The 26,717-nt window shown below is 39.5% G+C and overlaps 1 protein-coding gene across 2 annotated transcripts in view; it reads right to left on the reverse strand.

Annotated features, from left to right (window-relative positions):
• Positions 1 to 26,717, reverse strand: part of BLM (Bloom syndrome, RecQ helicase-like) — a 77,164-nt gene that overhangs the window by 44,097 nt on the left and 6,350 nt on the right. For both annotated transcript variants that reach the window (XM_006867149.1, XM_006867148.1), the window contains exons 4-11: positions 21,382 to 21,509; positions 17,346 to 17,478; positions 16,325 to 17,016; positions 14,344 to 14,535; positions 12,845 to 12,963; positions 11,814 to 11,927; positions 9,739 to 9,837; positions 8,625 to 8,773 (exon numbers count right to left, since the gene is read on the reverse strand). In XM_006867149.1, coding sequence (XP_006867211.1) covers positions 8,625 to 8,773; positions 9,739 to 9,837; positions 11,814 to 11,927; positions 12,845 to 12,963; positions 14,344 to 14,535; positions 16,325 to 17,016; positions 17,346 to 17,478; positions 21,382 to 21,509 — 1,626 coding nt within the window. The remainder of the gene's footprint in view (positions 1 to 8,624; positions 8,774 to 9,738; positions 9,838 to 11,813; positions 11,928 to 12,844; positions 12,964 to 14,343; positions 14,536 to 16,324; positions 17,017 to 17,345; positions 17,479 to 21,381; positions 21,510 to 26,717) is intronic.

Raw genomic sequence — 26,717 nt, forward strand, 5'->3', positions numbered from 1 at the left:
GCCATTCCTCAGAAACCTTGTACAGGGGCGCTATGGGTCGGAATGGCACTTAACAGCATGTCATAAAAGGAGTCCTGGTGTGGCACTTATCCTTAAGTGTTAGTTATCCTGCAGTGTTAGTTTGAACTGCAAGGTTGATGGTTCAAATCCACCAGCTGCTCCTGGGAAACCCTATACAAAGTTGCTATGAGTTGGAACTGACTCAACTGCACTTAACCACAACATATGATAAAGGTATTTCATTAAACATATTTAATTAGAAAAGGCGTACTGAAACTAACAGCTTGCTTTTCCGAATTCATCTAAATATATGGGGATATAGGGCTGCTTTAAGTGAAACAGTAACAAGAGTATTTAATAGTCATTAAATAAGTTTTGGTAAAAAAAATATTTTTGTATACCTAGTTCCCAGAAAAAGAAAAATGAATAAACGTAACAATCTGGCAGCGAACTATTTTGCCAGTAACATGGTTTCCAATGCTTTGCTTTCCACAAAATTTGGAGGACCTTGTTGAGCTATCAGCTGACAGATTATTAAAATAATTCTTAATGACAAGTCATTATGTGATTTTTGGCATATACGTCAGAAGGAATTAAAATAATTGAGTGTTACTGCTAGAGTAAAATGCCTTCCATTCCCATCTACATGTTTATGTGAGCAATTTACTCAGTGATTATATCTATAAAAATAAAAAAGTAGGAACAGAGTCAATCCACAGATATGTTAACTAATTGGCTAAAAAATCCTCTCACTAAGAGACACAATCTCAAAGTTTATGATGAACAATTATTTTAAAACATATTTAAGCTGTTCTGATGAATTATGAACTACTGACTGTAATAATTCAATACAGAAGAAATTTTTAGTATAAAAACCAATTTTTAATTTATATGCATATTTTGGTGAATATGATCAGAACAAGATTTTCAAGTATAAAAATAGGAAATATCTGTAGAGAGTTAATTTAATATATTTTTTAAGTGGATAATAGTGTGTCTAGACTCGCTACTGTATTTATTCTTTACTGGAGGTATTTAAAAGAGCAAGGCAATAATTTTCTTTATAAAAACCTTGATGCTTACAAAAGACTATATATCTCTTTAACTACTTAAACTTACAATGGAAAATTTTAGGTATCAAATTAGAAGGACATTTAATTTGAGAGGAGGTACACGCTTTCCAAAATTCTTTAGGGAAGTACAAGGAACAAAAAAAATTACAAAGATTTTAGACATCTCCATTTACCTGTTAAACATCCCAAGCACCACAAATCTACTATCAAATTCATTACTCACCCTCTCCTCCCTCTGCCCAACCTGTTCCTGCGGTACATTTTTGGCTAGTCAATGGTACTAGTCACCAGTGCTAGAAACAGCATCAGTTTCAACGACACCCACCTTTCTCCCCGTAACCAATGGCCTGTCCCATTGATTCAACTCGGCTCTCTCAACTGACTTGCTTTCCCCTTCTACTGTTGCCACCACTACCATCTCTCTCCTTGTTGTTTTTCAGTGCAGTGCCATCGAGTTCCAACTCATAGCGACCTTGTATAGGGTTTCCGAGGAGTGATTGGTGATCTTGTACCACTGACCTTGTGGTTCAAGCCGGCCTTGCAGTCCAGCACATCGACCCACAGAGCCACACCCCAGGACTCCATCTTTCTCCTAGATGACTGTAATAGAGGCTACTAAGAAGTTGCCTGAGCCTCCTATCTCTTGTTCCTCCTCCTCTCCATCCATGCTATCCATTACCAGGACATCATTCTAACATACAGTTCCAAAACAGTCACTTTCCAGGTAAAAAGCTTATAGAACAAAGCACAAACGAGTCTCCTAGCACGACATGCAAGACACTTCATGAGCTGGCCTCAAGCCATCCTTTAAATGATATTTCTCTACATTTCATTTCTCCAATGGATTATTCACCATTCCTGGGATCCAACCTATACTTTCATGCCAGAAACTTCAGCCTTGAATTTCCACTGTTTGCCTGTTAAAATGTCACTCATCTACCACTTCATATCTGCCAAGATGGCTACAACCCAAAAGACAGATAATAACAAGTGTAGGCAAGGCTGTGGAGAAACTGCAACCCTCATGCACTGCTGGTGGGAATGTAAAACGATGGCGTATTTATATGGTGGACTATTACTTGGTAATATGAAAACATTAAAGTAACTAATATATAAGCAGAAAAAATGGAACTTGAAAACATATGAAAGAAGCCAGACACAAAAAGGTCACACAGTTAAGTTAAAAAGTATTGCTGCTAGGGCTCAGTCCCTATTCTAAATAAAATGTGGCTAAAAACGACTTTGCTGTAGTTACGGCTGTAGATGAGTTTTCTCAGTAATACACTTGTCTTAGTCTTGTTAGGGTACTGTCAAGAAAACGGTCCAACCAAAACAGTGGCTTACGCGAGGATCTGTTGGACCAGTTAAGTTCAGGGCACAGAGGTCAGCTTAGGAGGTTATGTTGACTGTTTTGGGATTCCCAAGGGGTCACTTTATAGGTTGTCTTGAAGGACACAGGATGATCATGGGGTTTATTATGAAACAGTTTTAAGAAAACTGAAAAATACATTGGTGAGAAAAGGCCAGAAAAGTACTGAGGAGTTTTTTTCCTGCTTCATGACAACTTACTTGCTCATTGCGAAAGGGTAACAAGGGCTACCCTTTATTCTCCTAGGAGAATTTTGTTGGGAATCACCCTAAAACCCTGATCTTGTCCTTCACCCTTCTTTTTGTTCCCCAAACTCAAAGAATAGTTAAAAGAACACAGTTTGAGTCCGTCAAGGATGTCAAAACTGCCATTTAGACCAGATAGAAATCTAAGTGCAGAATTCTTTGGGAAAGGTCAAAGATATAAACATCGCCTCCAGATGTATAGAGATCTGGGGGGAGGATATGTCAGAAAGCAACAGCTTCACATTTTGATGTTTTTGTTTAAAAAAGTTCTATGACTTTACAACAGTATTTTTAAACTTAATCTTGTATTGAACCAAAAAATGCATATGGTTAAATGGAAAACTATTGTGCTCTGTAAATTTCATCCAAAGTACACATATTGCACAATTCCATTTGTATGCAATGTCCAGAATAGGCAATTCTAAAGAAACAGAAAATACATTAGTTGTTTAGTTCTGAGGAAAATGGGAATTTCCTGTTACTGGGTGCAGGGTTTCTTTCAGAGGGCACAGAAATGTTCTAAAATTAGATAGTGGTTGGTACAATCTTGTGAGTACACTGAAAAGTCCATTGAACAGCATACTTTAAACAGGTGAATTTTAGGGTCTGTGAATTCTGTCTCAGTGGTGGTGCTAAGTGCTTGTATGCTGTCTAGTCAGTTCTGACTCACAGCGACCCTGTCTAGAGTTTCCACAGCTGTAAATCGTTACACAAGAAAGCCTCATCTTTCTCTCATGGAGTGGCTTTTGGACTCAAATGACTGATCTTGCAATGAGCAGCCCAACACATAACCTACTACACCACTTTGTTGTTGTGTTGTGAAGTGCCATCGAGTCCGTTCCAACCCATAGCGACCCCATATAGGGAGGGTTTCCAAAATACACCACTAGGGCCCCTTTATATCTCAATAAAGCTATTTAAAAAGCACTCATCCTACAGGGCCCACTGCCTTTAGAAAACTCTCAGAGCCATCTTCGCTAGTTGTTACTTCTGGTTACGATTAATCTTGCCTTTTTGAGTTGCAATTAATATCTCTAACCAGCACTTAAAAGAAGCCTTGGTGGCACTATAACATAAGCATTCGACAGCTAACAGCAAGGTTGGTAGTTCAAACCCACCAGCCACTTGGCAGCATAAACCACCACCAGTATTGAATTGTAACTGAATGGATGGCAGTGTGTGTTTTTTTGGAATCACCACTCAAGGATCCCTGGTGGTGCAGCGGGTTAAGAGTTGAGCTTCAAACCAAAAGGTCAGTGGTTTGAAGCCACAAGTTGCTCCACAGGGGACAAATCGCAGTCTGCTTCAGTAATGGTTTGTTGTTGTTAAGTGCCATCAAGTCGCCTCAGAAACCCTATTGGATAGTTGTACTCTGTCCCATTGGGTTGTTATGAGTCAGAACTGACTCAGTGGCAATGGGCTTGGGTTTTTTGGGGAGTAGGGAGGGTACGACGGGGGTATAATCACCACTTGGGAATCCTGGTGTGGTGCTATAGGTTAATGTGCTGGACTGCTAGGTTGGTTTGAATTGCAAGGTCGCAAGCTCACCAACAGCTACTTGGAAACCCTATACAGGATCGCTGTGAGTTGGAACCCACTTGATGGCACTTGGCAATATCAACAATCACCACTTACTTCATTCTGTAATTTGGTGCGGTGGCAGTGGTGGTTATGTGCTGTGGAGTCGGTTCTGACTCTTAGCGACCCTGTATAGGGTTTCTGAGGCTGTAAATCTTTACGGGAGCAGAAAGCTTCATCTTTCTCCCTTGGAATAGCTGGTAGTTTTGAACTGCTGACCTTGAGATGAGCAGCCCGGCTCGTAACTACTACGCTACCAGAGCTCCTTGTAATTTGGTGTAGTACTTAAAAAAAAAAGAAAAGATTCTGAAACCAGATTGCTGGGTTTAAGTTTTTGTTTCTACAAGGTGCATGGTCCCTGTGCAAGTAAATTAATCCTCCCGTCCTCATCTTCACAATGGAGGAAAGGGAGTACTTGCCTCCTAAGACTTCTGTGTGGAGAAACCGGTGAATACACCTGGCCAGGAGCAGCACCAGACACTGCTGTATTTTAGTTAACAGTCTACATATTTGTCTCTCTGCTATCCCCTAGTTCATGTTTTAAGGTTCTTAGCCTAGAGGCACAGTAATCAAAGCACTTGGCGGTTAACTGAAATGTTGGTGGCTTTCACCACCCCAGTAGCAACTCTGAGGGAGAAAGGTGGCAGATGGCTTCCCTGAAGATTTACAGCCTTGGAAACTCTATGAGGCAGAGTTCCATTATGTCCCATAGGGCCGCTGTGAGCTGGAATCGACTCAGCGGTAATGGGTCTGGTTTGGTTTTTGTTTTAAGGGAACAATGTTAAGTTTTAGTATTCAGCTCTGTATCTTCCCAACAAGAAAAATACCATTACAGACTGGGAGTAGGAGAAGAAAGTGGGAGTTCATGGCTCCAACCACTGGGAAGCTGACTTTACCAAAGCCATGACAATACAGCAACAGCTGGGTAAATCCAGTCCAAAAAAGGAGTCTATTGTAGAAAAGACGAGTTGGAAATACAGAATCCGTATCGGTCGGTGATAAAATCTACTCCAACTAAGGTTTTTACTTCCAAATATAAAGCGCCACATGTATCAAGGAGTCAAATGACATACCCCCAAATTTCCCCACGTGACCCACATTTACCAACTAGACACCAGGTGCTAGACTCAGGAGACGCACATTCCACTGCTTTTCCAGGCCAACCTTCTTCCCATGTCATTATGAAAAGAGATTAAAGGTGCCCACTGTAGATAGTTTCCATGAAAATTTTAAAGCCCCCTTGTCTATGCAATGTTTCCTCAAACATCACACATTCTATAATCACAAAAAGTTATTAATTTCTTTTAACTCTGACATTTTGCAAATTAGTATGTTGTTGTCAAGTGCTGTAGAGTCAGTTCCAACCCATAGGTGATCCTGTGTAGCGTTTCCAAGGAGTGGCTGGTGAGGTTGAACCGCTGACCTTGTGGTTCAAACTGACATTACAGTCCAGTGCATTAACCCACAGTGCCACACCAGGACTCCAATTAGTGTAGTTGATATAAAATAACAGACTGTATTTGGCATAAACCTAAGGAAAAGTTTATTTTACATAAGCACCTCTCTGAAAGTGAGCTTAAATTAAACCATTCCATTCAAAATTTTGTGATTATACCCACATTATTCTAAGGATTATAAAATGTTTGCATTCAAATGTGATGATTACAGTTGTTAAGTGCCACTGAGTCAGTCAGTTGTAACCCATAGCAATTCTGCATAGGGTTTCTGAGGAGTGGCTGGTGAGTTTGAACCACTTACAGCATCGTACCAGAATACTGTTGTTGTTAAGCGCCATTGAGTGGGTTCTGGCTCACAGTGATCCTGTATAGCGACCCTGAACAGGGTTTCCAAGGAATGGTAATGGGTTTGAACCACCAACCTCTCGGTTCAAACTGACCTTGTGGTCCAGTGCTTTAACCTACAGCACTACACCAGGACTGTCATCAGTACATTGTGTTGTTGTTGTTAAGGGCCGCTGAGTTGATTCTGACCCACAGCGAGCCTGTATAGGGGTTCCGAGGAGCACCTGGTAAGCTTGAACCGCCGACCTTGCACTTCAAATGGTTTCACAGTCTGGTGCATTAACCCACAGCGCCACACCAGGGCTCTCATTGGTACATACGAACTATATAAAATAACTTTTAGCAGCAAAAGATTTTAGGGTTGTAACCAAATAGTATAAAGGCAGGAAGAAACCCAAAGTGCTTGAATTCTCTGTTTTAGATCAGATAATTTAGAAAATGCCAGATAAATCTTTAAAAGCTTTTGTAGCTATCTTAATCTCATGACCCCCTTCAGATTCATACGGCACTTTCAATTTTTCTCAAGGCCATCTAAGAGTTTGCTGTTTTTATTGCTTACAATATTTGCTGATTCATCTTATTGTTTTAAATTTCAAATGAACAAACTATGCTACAAATCCACTCAGGGTATTTTCAGTTGCCTCAGAAGCATGCAAAAGCTGGATAATGAAGAAGGGAGATTCCTGAAGAATTGATGCATTGAATTACAGTGTTAATGAAGAATATGGACTATACCATGGGCTGCCAGAAGAATGAACAAATCCATCTAGGAAGAAATACAGCTGGAATGCTCCTTACAAGCAAGGATGTCAAGACTTGTCTAGCACACTTTGGAAATTATTATCTGGAGGGACCTGTCCTCGGAGAATGACATCATGCTTGGTAAAGTAGAAGGTCAGCAAAAAAAGAGGAAGCCCGTCAACAAGATGGACCGACAGTGACTACAATATTAAGTTCAAACATAGCAATCACCGTGAGGATGGCACAGGAGTGTTTTGTTCTATTGTTCATTAGGAGTCAGAACTGGCTTGATGGTTCCCAACAACAACAACAACAACAACAACAATCTTTTGAAGTTATCATGTCGTTGTTGTTGTTAAGTGCCATCAACTTGGTTCTGACCACACCGGCCCCATATAGAGTTACTGAGGAGCAGCTGGTGGGTTTAAACTTCTGACATTTCAGTTAGCATTCCTGTGTTTATTCTAGAGCGCCATACCAGGACTCCATTATTCCTTTACACATCACAGATTTTTATGCCTCAAACTCTTAAGTGCCCATTAAAAAATTAAACTGAAAAAATATTTTAACCTTGGCACAAAACAGCTAAGGAGCTCTGGTGTTACAGTGGGCTTCATTGCAAGACCAGCAGTTCAAATCTAACAGCTGCTTCATGGGAAAGATGAGACTTTTTGCTCCCGTAAAGATTTATAGCCTCCAAAACACCACATAGGATGGCTGAGTCGGAACCAACTCTATGGCAAACATTAACCACACAAAGCCTGGCTGACTGTGTGCCGTGAAGTGGGTTCCGACACATAATAATCCTACTTAGGGTCTCTGAGGCTATACATCTTTACAGGAGCAGAAAGCCTCACTTATTCCCCAGAACTCCTGACCTTGTGGTTAGCAGCCCAACACATACCTTTCTATACTACCAGGGGTCCTTCTACCATACAACATATGTTCAGTAAATATTTGCTGAATGAATAAATATCTATCAGGGAATGCATCTGTCCTGACAACTCAGGAACAGGCACAGAGTAATCTGTCTCTGTACAGGAGTCCCTGAGTGCTGCAAATGGTTAGTGCTCGTCATCTAGCTGAAAGGTCGGCAGTTCTAATCCATAGAGAAGCCTCGGAAGACAGGCCTAGTGATCATTTTCCAAAAAAAAAAAAAAAAAAACAGCCTTGAAAACCCCATGGAGCAGTTTCTACTCTGCACATATGGGGCCCACCATGAATGAACTCAATAACAACCTATATGTATGGGGATACTTTTTATAGTAGCTTTTGTTATTGAGTAATTACAGACTTGGTGGCAACTGGAAACATTGTGTTGTTATGAAAACAAAGTAAAACAGCTGCTATGCATAGTTTCTGAGCTGTTTTCAACATTTTGGATATAACTAGAATTTTAAGGAAAAATGAGAATGCAAGGTCATTTCAGGAAGCATAGTCACTCTGGAAAACATGGAAACCAAACATGAGATAAATAAATGCTAATTTATCACCAGGACTATACCAGTGTCAGTGGATAAAGCATCTAATGTGTCTTCTTATTTCCAAAACAGTGCTGACAGAATACTGCAATTTCAGAAGGTTAGGACGAGTCCCAGGGCTCTGGCCCCCAGCTTTGCTGCACATTGGAGTCACCTAGGGATCTTTTTAAAAAATAAAAAAAGTGGTTCTCCGCCTCCGACATGCTGACTGCCTTGGCACGGGATTAGAACCTAGGCGCTGGGAGTTTTACGGCTCCATAGGAATTCTAATGTGCAGCAAAAGTCTAGTAACCGCTGCCGCAGGGTTTTTAAATTCATGACTTTCAAAAACTTACACCTGAGGTTTGACAATCTTCAGCTGTGTGAGGATGTCCTTCTGTACCCTGGGATTCGCTGTGGCAGTGAGAGCCATCACGGGCACCAAGGGAAACTTCTGGCGAAGCATATTCATTCTTTTGTAATCTTGGCGAAAATCATGTCCCCACTAGTTGGGAATAAAAAATTCAGACAACACTTTTCAGACTACTTCCTTACATGAGAAACAAAAATGGGTCAATACCACTGTGTTTTTCTTTGATAATTATGACACTCTATGAATGTAATACCTCCCCACCTTTCCCAGTATTTTCTCCTCCAATTCAATCTACTGAACACACTCAGGAAAGTTATTTTAATACAATACAACTTTGATTATTTCATCATCTTCTTTAACATACTCTAGTGACTATTTATCACCTACAAGAAAAGTACAATATTTTATCTTTCTCTACAGCCCCTTGGTGGTTCAACTGGTTAAATGCTGAATTACTAGCCAAAAGGGTGGTGGGGTAGTTCAAACCCATCCAGGGTGGCTCAGACGAAGGCCTAGAGATCTGCTTCCAAAAGTTTACATCCTTACAACTCTGAAGAGGTTCTCTGCACACCTGGGGTTGCCATGAGTTAGAATCAACGGGAGAGCAACTAAGAAGGAAAATCTCAGTATGTTGCCCCTCCCTTCGAAGCCTGCAATGACTATACATCACCTGCGTTGATAAAATCTAAACCCTTTAATTCAACACGTCAGGTCAGGCTTTGTTTTGATCTGACTCTGTTATCTCCTTATCTTGTAAGCAGCTTGAGGACAGGAAATTTTCTATCCTGCTCAGGATTTTATCTCCAGAATCTCAAACAATGCCAGGTTTAAACAGGCTCTTCTAAATATTTGTGAATTAATTAAACAATGAAGAAATGAAAAACATACACATATTCACGCAAGCACACCCACACACAAATTCCCCAAAATTTCAACAAAATGAACACACAGTTATTAACAGAACCAAAAGACAAAGCCACCTTTTTCTGTGAAATGGCAGAATAATTCACCCAATGTGGGCTTCTCATTAACTTTATAAAAGACAGTGCTGTTGGTATATGTTTCTTAGTATTTCAAGATACAAAAACAATACTCACCTGACTGACACAATGTGCTTCATCAATAACAAAACGTGCCAAGAGCTTTCTCTGGTAGAGATTCTCCAGAGTAGAAATCAGTCTGTTACTTGCACAGATCTAGACCAGAAATGTATTAATACAGATATTAAGCACACTGTCACTGAGTCGATTCAGACTAACAGTGCTTCTCTATATAGGGTTTCTTAGACTGTAAGTCTTTAGGGGAGCAGACAGCCTTTCATCTTTTTCCCAAGGAGCAGCTGTTACGTTTGAATCATGGTTAGTAGCCCAATGCCTTCCCACAGTGCCCCCAGGGCACCTAAATACAGACACTGTTGTTGGTCAGTGCGGTTGAGTCAGTTCCAACTCACAACAACCCTATATAGGGTTTCTGAGAAGTGGCTGGTGGCTCTGAATCACTGACCTTGAGGTGGGCAGTCTAATACCTATCCTACAGTACCACATGATATTAGACAGTTTAAAACACTTAAACATCATATCATCCTAATGATTGTGTTGTCTTCAAGCTTCCCTAAAACTTAAACCGTATTATGACTTCCATATAAAATGGTTATTCCAATCCATGAAGAGCAGAGCAAAATTAATAGAAAATAGCAATCCTGACATTATAGAACATTCATCTACACTCAGTAAACAGCTTATATGTTGGGTCAGAAGTTCATATACTTTTCCCTGTCTTAATACATCTAAAAATCACCAAGTTTACACTGGTAATAGGTTACAGATGTGTTATGTTTGTGTGTGTTTAAAAAACAAACTATCTGTATGTGTAAATGTATATTTCCCAGCCATGACCATGCACAGGGCCTAAGAGTAACAAGAATGCCTAGCACCCGTATCTTGACAAGGACATGCCAAAAGGACACAGAAACCAGCTTGATGGTGCTCACCCTGGCCAAATTTAAATATCCGAATATCAATGACAACTGAGAATAAGCCACTGAATAAATGCAGACCGCTCAGCATGAGTATAAATATGGGGAGGAAAGGGAAAGTTCTCGCCTGGCCTAGAATGCCAAAAGAATCAGAGAAGTCACCATGGCACCCCTTATTGTTCTAACTTTTTCAAGGAACTCATTAATGATATGAAAACTTATGGGTAAAAGTCTGATGAGTTAATAGGTTATTTACATAGCTTTAAAGTATTTCCAATAGAAGATCTAACAATCAAATAAAATAACTTCACAGGAGAAATCTGGCAGACACCACCTTAACCCAAGTGATCAAAGTTAACTAGCATTACCAGTACTAACATGAATTGACATTAAGTGTCTCCTGAGAGCATTGCACATCTGTGATGTTATAGCCAAAAAGGAATACCATGAATCTATCAGGAAGAAATATAAAATAAACTCAGATTAAGTAACAGTCCTCAAAATAATGGCCTGCAACTCTTCAAAATATGTGAAGCTCATGAAAGATAAAGAGCGATGGGAAAACCACGTGCATTAAAGAAGATTTAAAGAGCTATGACAATTGAAATCAATGCATGAGCTGGGGTTTTCTTGTGCCATAAAAGACATTATTGATACAAATTTGCAAAATATGAGTAAGGTCTATACACAATATAGTAATAGTGGAGTATCAGTGTAGACTTTTAGATTTTGATACGGGAACTGTGGCTATGTAAGAGAATTCCTTGTTTTAAGGAAATGCATAGAGAAGTATTTAGGGGCAAATAAAGATCGTTTATGTCTGCAACTTATCTCACGTGTTTCAGAAAAATATGCATATATAAAGATAAAACAATCCTAGTAAAATGTTATCATTTGGAGCTTCCGGGGATTAGATAATAAAGGAATTTTTTGGTACTTTTCTGCACATCCCAAATTAAGTCAAAGTAGAAGATTGAAAAAATGTATGTATCTTTGTTGTTGTTGTTAAGTGCCTCTGAGTCAGTTCCAACTCACAGTGACCCTCTGTTGGGTTTCTAAGGAGCTACCGAAGGGTTTGAACTGACAACTCTGCGGTTAGCAGTCCAATGCTTTTCCTACAGTGCCACACCAGGACCCCTATGTATTTTTGGTGGGCTTTATTATCATTTTTAAAAAAGTAATGATATAAATACAAACCTTCTCTGGAGTAACATATAGAAGTTTTATAATTGGATCTTTTTTTGATAATTGGAGGTAAATACTTGTAACTTCTGAGTCAGTCTTATCACCTGTCAGATAGGTAGCTGGAATCTAAGTATAAAAGTAGTAAATAATTGAAAACATTTAATATCTTATAAAAACATTTAATACACCTGACTTAGACTTATATTTATCCATAGATTTTATAGATATGTAATACGTCACATATCAAGCCTATGAAAGGAATTACATATAATCTCAATATAATACAAATAGGAACTAATCAGTATATAGCAAAAAAAAAAAAAAAAGCAAGCATAACTCAGAATATTCTTCCCATTGTTCACTTATTTTTCTAGTTTTCATATAAATTACATCTTTGAAAAAATTAATCTGTCTTTAATTTAAATGTCTCTTGGTCTTCCCAGTTATTTCATATTTGTAATATGGACTCACCATCCAAGAGATTTCAGTCCTAATGTATGGCTATATATTTTTAAATGTAAATGTATCTTCAGGCTTTTATAGCACAATCACCATGAAGGGACTGTAATGTGAGGCTACCCTCACTGAGCTATGACATTTTTCTAAAATCAAACCAGTGGTCATGTTAAGGGTGGTGGCTCATGACCTTGTATGATGACAACAACACAGGATTTTGTAGAGTGCATTCATATACTACCTTAGCCTCAGCCACGAGGAAAAAAACATGTGTGTGCATGCACATTTATAAACATTTTAAGATCTTAGGAAATGAGAACTAGACAGCAAAAATAAGAGCTCTATAGAAAAAAAGAAATACTTTCCTATTAGTAAAAATAAATTGCATCAGCATAATACAGGTAATCATTTCCTGCTACAATATATTCTATTAACATAAACTCAAACTGAACTACAGAAAGTTTTATCTGTGCTAAAGCACGTAATTCCTGAACTACTTAATATAAAAAGATTTTCCAAAACTATTAACACAGGATTGTTTTCTAGCCTGTTTCCATTATAGCAAGTAGCATTTTGTTTTAACTTACATCTAAGGAAGTCAGCTTTTGGACCTGATCCACTATTAGTGATCTCAAGGGAGAGATGACAATAGTGACCCCAGGAGATATGCAGGCGGGTAGCTGGTAACACAGGCTTTTACCGCCTCCTAAAAGAGAAATAGTGAAGAAACCTCTGTCAGGTTCCATCCTGATAGCATGAAGGAAGATTACTTATGATGATGACAGTAATTAACTACCAGGACACTGAGGGATAGTCCCAGGGTGCCAACATTTACCATCCTTGAATGAGCCAAAACGTTTTGGTAATTTAAGGCAAGTGTTAAAATGACCTCTTAGGACATCTGGTATATAGGCACATTACCATTGCAAAAACAAAACTTCAGGGCAGATAACGTAAATGCAATCAAATTACTGAAAAAGTCTACTTGGAAAATTTAAATACTATAAGCTTTATATTTTGGGCAGTACATGGATACTCATATTAACATAATACTAGGATAAACATTCCATTATATATAATATTTAATTTTTAGAGAGGTCAAATGTAATAAAAGACACAACAGTGAACCGTACCAAACATGGTTTAATAATCCTGAAATACTTTTAATATCTTAGGGTTTTCGTGTGTTTAAATCATTAGTCAAGACTTCTCAACAGTGAATATCAGAGCACAGTTTAAATTTAAAATCAGTTTACAAAACTTAAAAGAAGCACAGTTCACACTGCTTAATAATGAAGGCAATAGGTTAAGTTGCTAAAGGTTATAACACACTGAGTGAAAGGCAGAAGGAAGACTTCCACTTAGAGACTGACATTCCAAAGTCTCCATTCTTCCTATCACATGAGCCATTCAATGTGAGACATAAAGAGCAAAAGAAGTATCACAAGCTCGCTAGAGGATACGGAGTACCAAGTGCTTACTTAAAATTCTTACTTAGATGACTGTAAGTCACTGAACAGTAGTAACACAAAGAGAAGTCCCAAACTTACTCAAAACTGGGGTCAACCAAGAGCTAGCTACGTGCTGTATAACGACTCCCTACGGCATTCTAGGAAACACACAGATAAGGAAACCAGGGTTTAGGGAGTTACGTTACTTGTCCCAAGTCACATGGCTCAAAGCTAGCAGGGTCGAGAGCTTTAAACTTGGTCTTCACTCTAGAGCCGATGCTTTGAACTATAAAACTAGGCTGCTACAAAATAAACAGATCTCTCTGATGGTGAGTTTGTGTTTGCTTTCCAGATTTTGAATGGAAAAAGTAAAAAATTCCTGAAGAAAAACCCCACAAATTCCAATACACTTGGAGTTGTAAACTGTAAAGGGCTAGAGTGTTATCATGCTAACAACCAGAATGGAGGATGTGAGGTAATATCCTTTCTCATTATGGCACGGGAGGGTTAGAGGGCTCTAAACTATAGAAATTCTGCGTCAGTATGTAGGTATTCTTTTTTTTCTACTAAAGAGCTTTCGTTTCATTTAACATCTGCCAATGGATTCCTGCCAATTCATGTCTAAAAATACATACCAGTGGGCATTAAGATGAAACAGTCTTCACCAAGCAGTGTAGCATTGATCGCCTCTAGTTGATTAGTTCTAAAATTATGCAGGCCAAATTTTTTATGAAAAATTTTCATCATTTCTTTTGTATGAGGAAAATTGAGACTTTGGAAATGCTCATGTTTCAGATTTGTGGAGGCAAAATTTTGCCCTGGCCTGTCTAGAATAACAAGAATTCATGTTAAGAAACTTCAGCACATTAATGTAACAAGTCAGCTACATTATTAATGTACATTGTCTTACACCACACTCCTTCATGAACCCTTCCTTTACTGGGGTTTCCTCCCCTACCATTCTCTAGAAACTGTACCCTCAAAGCACTCAGAGACTTCCTCAGGGCCAAATTCAAGGTTCCCCTTGCCTTTGATGCAGCACCTTTTATTACCAGTCACTCTTCCCTCCTCTTCTCCCTGAACACTCAAGACAATCATTTCCTACTCATTTTAAATTCCCTTTCCTGACTCAACTCTATCTGCACCTTCAATTTGGGAGTCTTTCAGATCCTCGGGACTGGACTCAACATATTCTTTTTAAAATACACATTTAAAAATTTTTCCTAGATCTATGATGTCAAACATCACCGCTGTGCAGAGAATACCTAAGTCTTTCTCGTAAAACCTGACTGACATCCCTTCTAAGTTCAGTCCTACATGTATCTCCAATCGTCTGTGAGACATTTCTCCCGGAATGATGTACCAACACTATATGCTCAACAAGGCTTAAAATAGTCCTCCTCAGCTTTTCTCCAAATCTGCCTCTGCCTCCTGACTCCCCCTATTTTTGTTGATGGTGTCACAATTCTCCAGGTCACCCAGGTCTGAAACCTCACAGACGCCTTAGCTTCCTGATCCCCCTTCAGAACGTCTCTCACATCCTCCCCTGTTCTGCACCCTCGATGCCTCCACTCTGGTTCGGCACCAACGACGAGAGGTAGTCACGCCAGTTTTGGCAGTTATTCTAACCGCAACACTCAACTGTCTCAAAGTTCACTGCCAACATCAAGTATGACATATTTTAACATGATATAAAAATAAATCCATTAATGGTTATTTTAAAGGTCAACAGCATAACTGTGAGAACAACCTTCATGGGATTAAGTCATCAATGGCAAAAATAGGAAGGGCTGTACTTTGTAACCTTGCACATATAAACTTGTTTGTTTTAAAAACGAAAAATAAAAAAAACATTTTGTGATAACTTTACAGGGTTGATGCAAGGCTTTAAAATTAATGTTGGCTTTCCTCTGCTAATTTCAGTGTTCCAAAAACTTCTCTCTCTCTTGCTAAACTGTGAGCCTCTAGTGGGCAGGAATGATTCATAATTCATTGTATATCACCAGAATCTAGCATAGTCCCTGGCATAGAATAGGCATTAAACAAATATTTGTTGAATGAATGAAAGGATTCTAAGACCTCATGAAAGAACAATTTGATTCACTTACGAAATTTCTGGCTTTGTATCTTTCTTAGACTACCTGATACGTTAAAAAAAAAAAGTTAATATATACAACTTGCTTCTCTACTTTAAAAGTTAATCAATTCTTGCCTATACATAAGTCTTAAAAAACACACAATTATACTTTTAGCATGTAAACTCATTTTTGCTTTTGCCCTTCCCCTCAAATCAGTAAAATTGGCCCTCAGGAACTTTATTGTTTTAAGGACTGCAAAACGTTAATTTTCAGGCAAAGCACATTTGTAATGACTTTTAGATCTTTAGTACAATAGGTTATAATTACACATTTTATAAAACTACAGCTGCTACAGAGACAAAAGAGCAACCTGCTTTTGAAATTGTGATTTGTAATTCATATTATCAGTAGAAATTTGCATAGAAACAATGTCGTTCTCTGGCAATGATGGCTTGCTATGGTTTTTCTTACGCAATTTCCATTCTGGACAGTTTTGTTTACATATAATACGTAAGTATTCAATTTGTTTTAAACTTACCGGTATAATTATGAGTTGACTCTGAGAAGTTTTTATTTTGAGCAGTAGATACTACTGGAAGACAGTTGGTCTTGGCTGAAGAAATTCCTTCCGATACGGATTTAATTGGCCGCCTTTCCTTAATAGGTGGGTAGGCAGCTGTGGAAGATTTGCTGGCTGTTAAATTATGCATTATATTTTCCCAGTCATCATCATCATCAAAGTCGTCTATGTCAAAATGATGGAGATCATAGGAAGCCTGGATTTCTGAAACCTCTCTTCTTTCTAAGTCATCTAGTGAGGCCTTGGGTTTACTCACATCTTTCACAGCAGTGCTTGTGAGAACATTTCCTGGGAAACGCAAGCTCGCGTTTCTTTCTTCTCTCCTTGGTGTTTCAGCACAGTAGCTACTTACAAAGGACTTCTGTAAATGGGAACTGAATAACGGTCTTTCAAAGAGATTTTTAGTGGCGACTGAGAATCCTGTCTTTCCTGGGGTGGTAGTGGGTAAACATTCCCCAGTGGAAATGGAGTTTGAGGAAAGGTGTGAAAAATGAAACTCCTTAAGAGAATTCTCTGTAGGACAGAAATTACCCTGTGATAATGTTACACCTTTCACAGAGCTATCAAGTAAATTAGGCCCGCATCTCCACAGTGAGCCGGGAAAACCAGCCTGGCTTCCGTGTAGATCTGCTTCCGCGAGGAGTTTCCTTCTAAACAGAGAGACCAAAACACCATATTAAATATGAGTCGTCTAATATGGTAGGCCACAGAAGTTTATGTTCAGATTTCAAACCAAACAGTGTGGCAAAATAGAGCCTGGTTTTTTTTTTTCCCCTTTCCAAATCTCAAAATATTGAATATAAATGCTAAAGGAACATTTTGAAAAAGCAAATGAATTTAAAACACAGAGACAATGTTCACGAGATCACCCTCAACAATTTCCTGGCCAGGACCCCTGGGAATTTTGTTCAATTTGACTTTGCCTTAGAGCAGTGGAAATGCAATCAGATACATTCCAAAAGGAGAAAATTCAAGATACCTTATGTTCCGTTGATGAAGGAGTTCATTCCCACAATCCAAAGCTTTCAGTTCATCAGCAGGAATGGCGTCCACCAATTTACAGATGTCTTCCATGACTTGAATAAGCCGCTGATGTAATCTTAACCATTTAGCTATAAAGTAATTTTGTTATTTTTTTTCCCCTTGAATACAAAAAGACCTAAGATTTTCAAAGTTATACATGTAAATTTTGAAGTAGTTTAGAAACAAGATCATCAACAAATACATACTATCCCATTATCGGCCAATGAAATAGTTTAAAATCAGATTCTCTCTACTGTGTATCATGAGTTTAAAATTGAGTTTTCATTTAATTTTATGCCAACACCTGGTTTTTCTCTTCAAGTTAGAAGGCATATAGCTACCAATTGAACACGAATTTTTACTAACTTCAGGCATAAATCTCGCTGTGCCTACACCAAGTGTGTCATACAGAGTTGGACACCTGTTGCTTTGGGCTGCCTGGTGTCCACTCTTCACTATAACGGGAACAGCACACACCACACAGCAGCTTTCCTCTGGAAGACACACCCTCTCCCTCACTGGGCATCTGACATAAGGCAGCCCAGTGAGAATCAACATGAGGAGTTTTCAGACTGACGGGGAGAGAGGATCTCTTTTTTCAGCAGGTTTGATGAAAGCTGCTGGCAGCCCACTGCCATCCAGTCGATTCTGACTCACACAACCCTACGGACAGAGAAGAACTGCTCTCGAGGGTTTCTTTATGGGTGTAGACAGCTTCATTTTTCTCCCACAGAGTGGTGGTGGTTTGGTCACTGACCCTGCAGTTAGCACCCCAATGCATAACCGGCTAGCCACCAGGGTTCCTTCCTGTAAGCTACACCAAAGGTGAACTGGAGACAGATACCTGGACTTTCAAACCATTCTGCGTTTAAGGCAATGATCAAATTCCAGGTTAAAAGAGGAATGGGCACAAAACTCTGAAGTGTTCCTTTTGGTGACTGAGGTAAACAGAACGTGAGGTATGAGGCAGTGAAAGTGGGAATGCCTTGAAATTCTATTTTTACTTCAATTTTCTCTGAAGGAGAATGGGCATCAGATCAGAAACGAAAGCATAAACAATGGTCTGAAAGAACTGAAAGCCAAGAAAGGCTTAGAGAAAGATACAAGGGCACCAAGTGATTGGAAAGGCGCTCAGATCTCCCTGTTCAGACAGATGATACCACATAATACAAAGAAAACACAAACAATGTCTTGGAGCCAATGTCGCTGATATCTGAGGCATCTAGTGAACAGGTGAGTTGATGAAATAGTAAAGACAGGCAAACATTGTCCTGGGTTGTTTTTTTTTTTTTTTCAAAAGACAAAAGTAATTGCCAAAAACTACAGACTGGTGATCTTGAAGTCAATTCAAGTTAAAACTGGAGAACATGTTATCAAATGGCTGCTTTGTGCACTCTAAGAAGGAGGAAACAATTACAGAGTCAGCAAGAGTTCATAAAAACAAACCAGCCATCTTAACATATTTCCTCCTTTCAAAAGATTACTAGACAGACAGATACCATTTATTGAAGGGTCCTGATGTGGTGCTGTAGGGTAAGCACTGGACTGCTAACCCCAAGCTCTATCCAGGGTTGCGATGAGTCGAAACTGATCACACAGCACTTAACAGCAGCAGTAGCACTTACCTTACCTGGGCTCCTGACGGATCCATCCAAGGTAGATAGGCTTCTCATCTTACAGAAGCCAAAAAGGAGATGCCTAGCCAGGAGGAGCTGAGTCAGGTTTCTAACTTACACCTTCCTCACTCCATAGCCAATGCTCTGCCCAGTTCCCTTCAGAGGGAGCCCTGGTGGTGTATTGGGCTAGGCATTGGGCAGCTACCTGCAAAGATAGCAGTTCAAACCCACCAGCCACACCTTGGGAAAAAGATGAGGCTTTCTGTCCTATAAAAGATTTATAGCGTATCATGACTGATTGCGTTTGTCGTAACCGTAAAGGTAGAGGCTTTGTAGCAAAAGGGGGCAGTGGCTGCTCTTGCAGTCCAGGAGCAGAGGACCCTGGGACCATCAAGGGAGAATAGTGGGAGCGGAGTGGGACCCTACTCAGAGAAGTGGTGACGTCAGAGATGACGACATGGAGAGATGGAGCAGCTGGGGACTCTAGACTCACGGAGGGAGATGGGCTGTGTGCTGGTGGCTGGGTGGCAGGCTTGCAGGATGTGCCCTGTGGCTGTTTGAATGATTGTATATTCCTGAGTGCTTCGGTGTACATCAAAAAAAAAAAAAAAAAGGGAACAGAAGCAAATTCTATGGAATGATGATGCATGGAGGGGGTTGTAATCATTGCCATGAAACAAAATATAATAGAATGAGTATAAAACTGATGTTCTGCCATGTAAATTATCACTCAATTCACAATAAAAACTCAAAAAAAAGAGTTACAGCCTTGCAAACCCTGTGGTGTGCAGTTCTGCTCTGTCCTATAGCGTCACCAAGGCAGCACTGATTTGGTAGCTGTGGTTGGCTGTTTGTGACCAAGTCTTTGGCCAAGGGAGAGGAACACGGCCGGAACAGAAGTGGTGATGGGCTGAACGTCAGCTGAGAGCGAGGCCGCTACTAATGTATGAATCTCTAGGACTCTATCCTTGTCTTTAACCTTGTCAACCATTTTGGCAACACAACTTAATGGTGCAGAGACAACAGGTGCTGCTGCAGGTGCTGTTGAATTGGTTCTGACTCATAGCGTTTCCAAGGACGTAAATCTTTATGAGAGCAGAAAGCCTCATCTTTCTCCCACGGAGTGGCTGGTGGGTTGGAATTGCTGATCCTTTGGTTAGCAGCTCCGTGTGTATCCTATTGCTCTGCCAGGGTTCCTTGCAACAGTACAGTACAGTACAGTAGTTTTTATATGTGGACACAGGAGCCTCAAGATGGCTTGTCTTCAAATCTTAGCTCAGCTACTTTGTAATTCTATGACTTTGTGTAATGATTTAAGTCTCTTTTCCCCAATATCCTTCTCTATAAGATGGGGATAATAGAAACTAGCTTAAAAGTCTGTTGTGAGGGTTAAATTAATAAATACGGCAAAGCAATTACAATAGTGTTTAGGACACAAGGTATTTCAGGAATTCTACCAGGAAATTCAGAGACGAAAAGAACAAATAGGCAAAAATACAAATTCCGAGGAAACCTAGACATCATGCACAGAGCAGAACACTGCAGACACGTGTGCGCACACACGCCCCATAAGGAAAGTGCAGCATTTATCAGACAATAAGATGCATAACAGAAACAGTCAGAGAGCCAAAAAGAACCCTCGAAAATTGATTAGGTGAAACTGAAAAATTCACAGAAGAACTAAAGGTAAAACTGCGGAAATCTCCCAGAAAGGAAGAAGGGGAAAACAGAAACAAGAATCAATGGAAATCTAACATCCAAACAACAGAAGTTACATTAAGAGTGAAAAGAGGAAACAAAAGAGAGGGAAATGAAAAGAAATAATAACAAGAGAAACTTCCTGACTGAAGGAACCTCTGGGAAGTAGAATCCGGGTGAGAAAGGGTGCTGTTTTTCAAAGACTGGTAGACCTATCTGACTATTTATACTAACACATTTAGTAGAAATTAAAAAGAGAATTAAACAAAGCATTAAACTTAAAAGGGACATTAAGACTCAAACATGGAAGAACAACCAGGACAATGAAAGATCTAGAAATCTTATCTATCAATAATCAATTCAATCATGTTTAGCTTGGAAAAAACCAAGACTTGCAAGAACTTAGTATTGACCTCAGAAAGATCAAAGTTATAAGGAAATAACTTCCTCACAAACAGCATTTTCAAAATAGGAAATGAACTACCTCTTGAGACTCTTATCTCTGAGGTAGTCAAGCAAATGGAGGCTAACTAATGAAAAGGGATCATTCTATATTAGAACTTAAGAACTACACATTTGCCATTTTACACAATACAGCCACAGGGGAGAATACAATGCTGTTGTGTTTTCTGAAGTAAGCAGGTGAGATATGTGCTCTGTCTAAAATGCTTTTTGTACCGTCATAGCCTGTGCTGGTTCCTTGATTAGGGTGCTGCACAGTCATTTCCTCAGGTTTTGACAAAAGGTCCTGAGATGTGCTCAGAGCATCCTTCTTTCCGTCAGCGGTATCAAGGTCTTGTACCACACTACAAACAACAACAAAGAAAGCCGATTATGACATAGGCTACACCAAATAAATATGCAATTCCTACCTCCTTAATATTCCCCATAGCTGGTCAGACAATATATAACAGAGAAGAGAGGACTGGTTTTATATCTCCTCTATAAGATGGGGATAACAGAAACAACCTTAAAAGGCTGTTGTGAGGATTAACTTAGTTAACTGTAAGGTACTTAAAATAGGGTTTAGGACATTATTTCAGGAATTCGAATACCAAAACCTAATTCTAATTCTAAAACCTCTTTAGCTGACCCTCAAAGTCTTGTATCTTCTGGTCCCAAAAGACCTTATCAATTTTATCTCCCGTTGTGCTATACCCTCAGACCCTAGGCGCCAATCAAACTGCATGTCTTACATTCTTCATATAAGCCCTGCACTGTCTAGTTCAGGGATTTTGCCTCTGCCTGTCATTCTGGTCTCTTCTTACCCAAATGACACCTGTTTCTCCAGGCCCAGGGCAAGTGTTACTTCTCTAGTCCTCCAGCGGATGATTATTAACAGCTCTCTCTTCCAGAACTCCAAAGCACTTTATCTGGACTTCTCTTATTATGCCATATGCCAATGTTTATTTATGTGTATCTGTGTATATATAGTTAAGTCATACGTACTATTCACAAATATATGTGTTGGTCTGATTAGATGTAAAAATACTTACAAAGTAACAAAATAAACTAGTAATAAATTAAGTGTTAAAGAAAAGGTACTGAAGAAATCCAAAGGAAAGAAGCTCTTTCTAGTGCTTAAGAAACCTCCACCAAAGATGCAGGAGCTGAGCAAACCTTAAATAATGGGTGTGGGGAAAGTGACAAGAGTAGGAAGCAGAGATAAACAAGATTCTATTTGCTTGATATCCAGGAATCAACTGTAATGAAGCATGATTTGGAACTGCAATATTCAAATGAAATCAAAACAGTGATGAATAATTATGTTTTAGATAATTTTAAAAATAACACATATCTGGATAAAGGGGGGTTGCTTCAAAAAGTTCACGTACATATGGAACTGAGAGATAATGGAATTTTCCCACAAACTCTTCGAAGCCCCTTCATAGCTTAAGACATGGTCTGAAAATTTCGAGATCATTGGTTTGACTCATTAGGCTCATTGGAACTTAGTGTTTGTGAAAGGGCATAACTGGAGAGAAAGTGGAAAAGGGGGCAGTTTAGAACCGGAAAATGGAGACCTGTGATGGCCAGTTAAAGAGATTTGGGATAAAGGAGCTACTAAAACTATCTCTCTTTTCTGTAGACACACTGTCTGACAATTCCAACTCTGAAATTAATTTAAAAGTCAACATTTAAAAAAAATGAAATTAAATTTGAACAAAGTATACAATGTTCATAGTTAAAAATAAGTATCACTCATGAAAATGTTATATTATTTAAAAATATATACAAATATGTGTACTGGATTGCAATGGAAAATGTTTTGAGCCTGGTGCTGTAGATTAACTGCAAAGTTGGTGGTTCAAGGTCACCAGCTACTCCTAGGAACGCCTATACAAGGTCACTATGATTAGGAACCAACTCAATGACACTTAATAGCAGCAGCAAATGGAAAGGATTACTCAGTCCCATAATTCCCACAAACCATTTGGACCCTTCTTTTCCCATGTATATGCTTTTTTGGGTATTACTGTGATCACCAAGTAACTATGAGTTTATGTTCTACTTTTCTCCTAACATGATTTTTGAGTTTTCTCCATATTGCTACACGGCCTTTATTACTTTTAATGGTTATCTAGCTTAGTCAGTTGTTATGCCACAATTCACCTAGACCTTCAGAAATTAGAAAACAAATATTTACAAGTTGGTTGTTCTTGTTGCTAAGTGCCTTTAATTGGTTCCGACCCACAGCGACCTTGTATAGGGTTTCCGAGGTACGACTGGTGAGTTTGAACCACTGGCCTTGTGGTTCAGTGCTTAGCCTACAGTGTAACACCAGGACTCTGTTAATGTGGCTTTAATGTTATTCGTGGGACATATATTTTTAACACAAAGAACAAAGCCAGGTGTTCAACAAGGAATCAGCACGCCACAGGAGAAAGCAATGCACTGAGTCTTAGTCCATTTGCCATCACTGTGTCTTCCTGGGCAAGTCATCCTGCTCCTCCCTGGGCCTACGATGCTTTACCTATTCAATGAGAATTCTAACCCAGAAGCAAGACTTCATGTGAATTCTGTGCCATTTCAATTTTCTATAATTCTGTCTGAATTTCTACTAGAAAGAAGAAGAGGTGGAAGAAGTTTATTGATAGTTTTTAGTTTTATCATAAAATAGTAATCATGCTTCAACCTTTTCTTCTTCAAATATCCCAACACATCCATTAAATATAAGCTGAGAAAAATCAGGCTATACATACAAACACCCTCTTTTCCCTTCTTCATCTTCTGTATTGTGTTGTACTACAGAGACTCGATTTTCATAAAAATATTGGTTAATATTTTTATGGATGTACACCTAAATTCAATAGGACTTCCTATTAGATTGGGGTGGGGTGGGAGGTGACAATGGAAGTAGTCATTTGAACCACGGAAGGGCTCTCAATTTTTTTCCCATAACAGTGACAACTAACCACAACATAATAGTAATACAATGTATTAGTAGCTATTAAGGCCCAGCTACCAGAATTGATGCTTTTGGAGAATACTGAAAGTGCCATGGGCTGCTAAAAGAACCAATAGATCCATTTTGGAAGAAGTGCAGCCAGAGTGCTCCTTGGAGGCCAAGATAGCCAAACTTCATCTCTCATACTTTCGACATACTGTTAAGAGGGACAAGTTGCTGGAGAAGGATATCATGTTTGGTAAGGTGGAGGGTCAGAGAAAAAGAGGAAGACCCGCAATGAGATGGATTGGCAATGGACTCAAGCGTGGCAACAATAGTGAGGTTGGCCTAGAATTGGGCAGTGTTTCATTCTGCTGTGCATCAGGTCGCTATGAGTCAGTACCGACTCGATGGCACCTAACAACAACAACCACTGCTTATCAAAGTCTTCATTTTGTTTGGCTCCATAATCAACACTCAGGGAAGCAGCAGACAAGGAATCAATCAATGTACTGCACTAGGTAAGTCTGCTGTAAAAGACATAAAGTATTAAAGAGCAAAGATATCAGTTTGAGGACTAACATGCATTTGACCTAAGCCATGGTATTTTCAATAGCCTCATATGCATATGAAAGTGGGACAATGAACAAGGAAGACCAGAGAAGAACTAATGCATTTGAATTAGGATTTTGAAGAAAACTATTGAAAGTTCCATGGACTGCCAGAAGAACAAATCAATCTGTGTGGCAGAAGTACAGCCAGAAGAGCTCCTCAGAAGTCAGGATGATGAGACTTCATCTCAGGAGGGGCCAGTCCCTTGAGAAGGACATCATGCTTGGTAAAATGGAGGGTCAGAGAAACCGAGGAAGGACCCCCAACTAGATGACTTGACACAGTGGTAGCATCAATGGGCTTAAGTGTAACAATTGTGAGAATGGCAGTGTTTTGCTCTGTCGTGCACAGGGACACTTTGTATCAGAACTGACTCGACAGCACCTAAACAAGCAGAAAACCACCACCAACTATCTCTCTGAAGGGATCACAATAGGAGGTGCTGGGTAGAATGGTATAAAAACATGGAACCAAACTCAAAATCATAAGAAAGACCAAGCTTACTGGTCTCATAAAGACTGGCGGTGCCCCTAAGACTATGGCCTTTAGACACCCTTCAAGTCTGGAACTGAACTCATCCAGGTGGCTCAACTTTCTGCCAAACAATACGCAGAACTGTAAGGTGAACAATAACATCGGGGGTTACACCCTACTTAGAACAATCAACCATAAGAGTTCAGAAAGGCAGCATTTGTCCAGGGATAAACCTCAGGAGGCAGGAAGGGATAGCAAAGTGGGACCAATGGGAATGGCAAACACAGAGAAGAAGGAAGAAGTGGAGACTGCAATCAAGTTCACAAACAAAATGTGTGTGAATTGCTGACTGAAAACCAATTTGCACTGTAAACTTTCACCCAAATCACAATTTATAAGTTTCTTAATATAATATATTGGGGTGGGAGGAAGAGAAAGAGTTTTATTTGGGGACTTTGAGTTCCTTATATTGATAGTGATAGAATATTTTGATCAAGAATAGTGATAATGGAGAACAAACAAAATGGCGCACAGCATGGAAGTGTAGTAAAGAGCTCCAGCAACAACACAGAATACCCGACCAAGCAGGTTCAGGGGATGGTTCCAGAACTCTGAACCGCATATAAAGGAATACTTAGAAGGTTGGAAGGCTCACAGCTGGGGGAATTTGTGGCAGAAGCAAGAAATCTATTGCTTTCTAGTCTGGGATGCTCGGCTGCTCCAGGAGCCGCCATCTTGGGTGAGACCACGTGGGGGAAGGATTGGAGTGGCCACAGACGCCTGGCAGAACCACTGAGATAAAGGTGTGGACATTCTTCTCTTTTGGTATCTGTTTATTGGTCCCTTGCTGTCTGTGCACCTCCATTCTGATGACTATAGGGGTGCCTGACCCAGTGGGCACCCCAGCCCCACCCTCGGAGGGTTCTACTACCCATGTGCACAGATCTCTTTAAAATTTAAAGAGACAGTTTCCAATTAAAACCAAACGGCCACAGCTGGCCCTGAACTGTTTCCAACTAGAAAAAAGGCCTGAACGGGGATTGTGGAGCGGGACAAGCAGACAAAAGAGGAAATAGGCCGAAAATTAAACCCTAAGTTACATCAAAATGACCAACAGTGGTATCTTGAAACTTCTCAGGAAGAAGGGTGAAAAGGGAAGCCCATTTTCTGATCACATCTACCTGGAGGCATTCAGGAAGCATAAAAAATACCAAAATACACAACCATCTAAGTATTAAGTCCACAGATAACCCCTGAAGATGGCCAAAAAACAGAAGTAGATGACCATATCTGCACATGCCCAGAAATGAGATAAAGTGACTGAGGCAAATGAGCTGGAAGGAGACCTACAATCCCATACTAGAAGATGGGCAGGCTTTGGAAATGCCTGAGAAGGAATTCAGAAAAATGATTATAAAATGTATCAAAACATTATACAATGCAGTTGAGAAAAATAAGGAAGAAGTCAGGAAAGTGCTACAGGAACAATCAAATAAAATAGATAGAGCATTGGAAACAATTCAAAACCTACAGAAAGAGG

Source organism: Chrysochloris asiatica, unplaced genomic scaffold (genome assembly GCF_000296735.1).
Source record: "Chrysochloris asiatica unplaced genomic scaffold, ChrAsi1.0 scaffold00101, whole genome shotgun sequence".
Lineage (NCBI taxonomy): Eukaryota > Metazoa > Chordata > Mammalia > Afrosoricida > Chrysochloridae > Chrysochloris > Chrysochloris asiatica.